This window comes from Camelina sativa, chromosome 2 (assembly GCF_000633955.1).
Source record: "Camelina sativa cultivar DH55 chromosome 2, Cs, whole genome shotgun sequence".
In the NCBI taxonomy this organism is placed as follows: Eukaryota; Viridiplantae; Streptophyta; class Magnoliopsida; order Brassicales; family Brassicaceae; genus Camelina; species Camelina sativa.
Window position 1 is genome coordinate 12,682,924 of NC_025686.1, and position 4,559 is coordinate 12,687,482.

The 4,559-nt window shown below is 38.0% G+C and overlaps 2 protein-coding genes and 1 pseudogene across 2 annotated transcripts; 2 read left to right on the plus strand and 1 right to left on the minus strand.

The window, feature by feature from the left end:
- LOC109126641 (putative defensin-like protein 165) lies at window positions 2,115-2,545 on the plus strand. Its single transcript, XM_019230384.1, has 2 exons — window positions 2,115-2,166; window positions 2,352-2,545. The coding sequence occupies exons 1-2, from the start codon at window positions 2,115-2,117 to the stop codon at window positions 2,543-2,545; spliced, it is 246 nt and encodes an 81-aa protein (XP_019085929.1).
- Window positions 2,598-2,926, plus strand: LOC109126642 (putative defensin-like protein 165). The gene is made up of 2 exons (XM_019230386.1): window positions 2,598-2,601; window positions 2,688-2,926. Exons 1-2 carry the CDS (start codon window positions 2,598-2,600, stop codon window positions 2,924-2,926), a joined length of 243 nt encoding a protein of 80 aa, XP_019085931.1.
- LOC104723206 overlaps window positions 3,028-4,559 on the minus strand; it is a 2,984-nt pseudogene continuing 1,452 nt past the window's right edge.

Consider the following 4,559-nt stretch of genomic DNA (forward strand, 5'->3'; position numbering starts at 1 on the left):
CAATTTGGCTTCGTGACATGCTTGTTGAAGTCACCGGATCACCTAGTAAGCGAGTCACAATTCTGTCGAACAACAAATCAGCGATAGCACTTACAAGGATTCCAGTGTTTCATGGAAGAAGTAAGCACATACATCGGAGGTACCATTTTATTAGAGAATGTGTCGAGAAAGAACTTATAGAAGTGGAACATGTTCCCGGATCGGAGCAAAAGGCTGACATATTAACAAAACCACTTGGAAGAATCAAGTTCAAGGAAATGAGGAGCTTTATTGGAGTTCAAGATGTGAGTGAGAGTAGCATCAAGCTTAAGGGGGAGAATGTTGGAATAAGCTTGAAGTAGCTTAAAGCCCAAGCTAAGTATATTTGAGAGATATTCAAATATACATATTAGACTTATAGGAGTTATCTAAATAAGTTATATTTCCTAATTGGTTTTGGAAAAGTGTCTTTGAGTTTTTATATATAAAGAGCTACCAAGGTGTGGTAAGCCTTAAAGAGATTTGAGAGAGAGAGCTTGAATTTGAGTTATTTTTCTTAAGCAATAAAGAAGAGAGTTATTCTTCCTTTGTGTTCTTAAACTATAGTTTGTGCGTCGATCGGTAACAAATCTAAAACAGAGGAATCTGATTCTGTATTCTGGCTTATACTGCATTGCCCGAAATGCGAAGCAAAAGGCAGCACGAGAAGAATATCCCCTGCAATGATAGCTAACAAAGGCATAGTGATGGTGCACATATAACCTTCTCACTTGCCTCGTTTATTCTGAACACCTGTTGTTATTAAGTCATGCTTTCTTGTACATTTTGCCTTCAACAGTGTGACGATGAGTCTTGCAAATACACGATACGCATGCCCAACTTTCGTCTGCTTGGTGACCGTACGTGAACGGGGAACAGTTTGTCCAAACTATCCTAACTGTAATGGAACCCTCTTAAGAAAGGTATAAGCCCTCATCCTCCTTGTAAGAACTCCTATCTTTCTGTTGCTTTATAGGACAACTTTTGACTCCCAGCCTTGTCTTACCACAGTACACTGAAGCTAGCTATCATACTTTTGCCACATCTTAGACACACAATGCTCCCTAGAAAAGGTTTCTACTTTCAACCTCATGCATTGCTTCTAATAAGTGTATCACACTCAATTTCTGAACTCTAGATCCCTAATAACCTCTCTGGCATTTCAAAAAAAGCAGAAGGATGTTGGTGTCAGAATTCAAATAGAGAAAACAATGACGAAGATAAGACCTGCGGTTGAGTCAGCAGCATCCATGGCTCGAAGGTGTGCGTACGGATGGCTGCAACTGACAGACAGCCATTTGATTGTTGTTATAACCATTTCATGTAGTTAAATTTATATCATCTTCTGGTACATAATTATTATCAAGCTATTTAGTTCTGTTCACACCTAAAAGCTTATTATCGTAACACTTTGAAATTCAACCAATACAAGACTCGAACAAACATTTTTTACTCCTGTTTTTGTGGTAGATACTAAGAGGGAATCTGACTTCTAATCATCTCACTGTCTGAATGTTGTCTTTAAATCAGAGCGTCTGTGGAAAAGCACATTTCCTGAGTTGCTTCTGGTACTTAACAGTTAACCAGCGAGTGAGAACTACCAAGCGGAGTCTCAAGGTTCAGCTCTTTGCTCAAAGGTTTCATTGCTCTTTGTCTGTGTTGGCGGTATAACTGGTGGTGATCGCAGAGAATTTAGGCCTAAACCATCCATAATTAACGGCTACAGTTGGCAAATTATGCAGTCATTGAGTTAATCAAATGATGGCTTTTATAAAATTTTAATACAAATATTTTTAAAAAAACAATCCTTTAAATTCAAATCTCCCTAATTTTACTTATATACTTGCCATACTAAGTTTGTTCTTCTGGCAGTAAACTGTGTTATAATCATCTTTCTCCCTTATATGATTCTATACATCTCTCTGCGTATAATTATATATCTTCTCTAGTTAATTAATATTGAATGATGATTGCGTCTTCTAAGCTAGAGTGCTGTATATAATTGTTGGCCATGAGCTCATGATTCTCATCAAAAAATTCACAGTTCACTTGATCTCTTTCTCTGACATTTTTCAAATATTTATAAGTCTCGCACCATGAACAAACAATTACTTTCTTATTTCATAGTTTTTGTGGTTCTCTTCTCAGGTAATTAACTTTATTCTTATAAGTTATAATTTCATATTATTGTATATACTCAACGATCTAATATGTTAATATAGAATGAGTTTTGAAATATTAAGCTAATGAAGCATACTAATGTTATAACTTATATACAGTTTTCAATCTATTCATACATATCTATGAACTTATATACTCACTATTGGTTGCAGTATTGTCGATTGTTCCCAAAACTGAGGCACAAAAGAGATGCATACAAGAACTAGAGCAGGGGAAACAATGTTTGTTGGCAAAGTGTAGAGAACGGTGTTTCAAGAATTTAAATGGATTCGGAAGTTGTGTTGAGAAGCCACCAGGCTCTGATCGGTACATTTGTAACTGTTTCTACAGTTGTGGTGCACAATGATCTCCTAGAGTGTTCGATAACGTAAACTTAGTTAAACATTATCATAATTTTTATGGGTTACGAAATTCAATCTTCAAATTATATATGAACGTACTCCTCATCTTGAAATGAAATGATGTTATCAAGATTTTTGTCTTATCAGATTCTAAACTACAGACTACAAAAGTTCAATTATTATCAATGTTGAACCAGCAAAGAAACAACAGACCGTGTGTGNTAAAGAGATGCAGACAAGAACTAGAGCCGGGGAAACAATGTTTGTTGGCGAAGTGTAGAGAACTGTGTTTCAAGAATTTAAATGGATTCGGAAGTTGTGTTGAGAAGCCACCAGGCTCTGATCGGTACATATGTAACTGTTTCTACAATTGTGGTGCACAATGATCTTCTGGAGTGTTCGATAACGTAAACTTAGTTAAACATTATCATAATATTTATGGGTTACGAAATTCAATCTTCAAATTACTTATAATGAACTCCTAATCTTGAAATGAAATGATGTAGTTATCAAGATTTTTGTTTTATCAGATTCTAAACTACAGACTACAAAAATTCAATTCTTATCAATGTTGAACCAGCAGCAAAGAAACAACAGACCTTGTGTGCTGTATCCACAGAGAAAAAAAAAAGTCTTTCTGTTTTTACTTTCACCAATAATCCATGCACGAGCATGAACCATCTTGGAAATGGTGAAAACGTTTCCGGTCTCGGACTGTTATCTTTCTCTTGTAAGCTTTTGATATGAGTTTGAGGGATGAATGACAGTCCTCACAGATGCGTAGGTTCTTAACAATGCGTATTGGTTTGCCAGGGCTCGTACTTATCAACCCAAACGCTGTAGCGATCTTCTCGCTGTGGTAATGAAGTGCGTTTTCTTTATCCTCTTCCTCCAAGTTTAACAAAACCTGTGTGGTGATTGGTCTATACCCAGCTAGTCTCAGTTTTTCTGAGATTTCTACGAGCATTGAGTTGATTTCTTTGGCTCTCGGGTGAGAATCATCTTCCACAAGAAACTCATGAAGCACGCCATCAATGTCGATCCAACTACACCCGGGATCTTTTCTTATATCCATGTCCTTCATTCTCAGCCTCATCTCTGAAACCTCTGACCAGTTTCCTTGAGAAGCATACATGTTTGAGAGGGCGACATAAGCTCCACTGTCATGAGGAACCATATCCATCAGAATGTCCGCAACACGCTTGCCCATCTCGACATTTCCGTGCATTCTGCAAGCACCCAAAAGTGCTTTCCATATCACATCATCTGGTTTTATAGGCATATTAAGTATGAACTCCTCAGCCTCATCAAGAAGACCAGAACGACCCAATAGATCAACCATACACCCGTAGTGTTCAATCCTAGGCTCTAACCCATCCACACTCACCATTTGACTGAAATACTTCCTTCTTCTACCAACCCAGCATGGCTACAAGCGGTCAAGAGATTGATGTAAGCAACATCACTAGGCTGAACTCCAGCCCGCCTCATTTTACAAAAACAGTCAATAGCATCACCTGCCTGTCCATGTATAGCAAACCCGTTTATCATCGCACTCCAAGGAATCACATTCTCTCGAGGTAATCTCTCAAACACCTGAACCGCTTTCTCAACGATCCCACATTTCGAGTACATATCAATCAAAGCAGAGCCAAGCACATCATCAATCCTGATACCATTATTCACCGCATAACAATGCAACCATTCTCCTAACTCTAACGACCCGAGCCGTGAAATCGCAGGAAGAACACTAACCAAAGTAACATAATTCGGACGGATATCAAAATCATCTCCTTCCTTCATCTCACAGAAAACCTCAACAGCGTCCTTAAAAAACCCGTTCTGCGAATAACCTGATATCATCGTGTTCCAAGAGACAACGCTTCTCTGACGCATTTTATCGAACAACATCCGTGCAGCTTTACAATCACCAAGTCTCATGTAACCATCAATCATAACATTCCATAACACAACCTCACCATCTCTCTTTCTTCTATCAACCATCACCACCATATCTTT

What these genes read in the sequence shown, in the direction of transcription:
- LOC109126641 (XM_019230384.1), top strand. Translation starts at nt 2,115, where the DNA reads ATGAACAAACAATTACTTTCTTATTTCATAGTTTTTGTGGTTCTCTTC. An exon ending in TTTTGTGGTTCTCTTCTCAG is followed by an intron (nt 2,167 to 2,351) that starts GTAATTAACTTT and finishes TATTGGTTGCAG; the next exon opens with TATTGTCGATTGTTCCCAAA.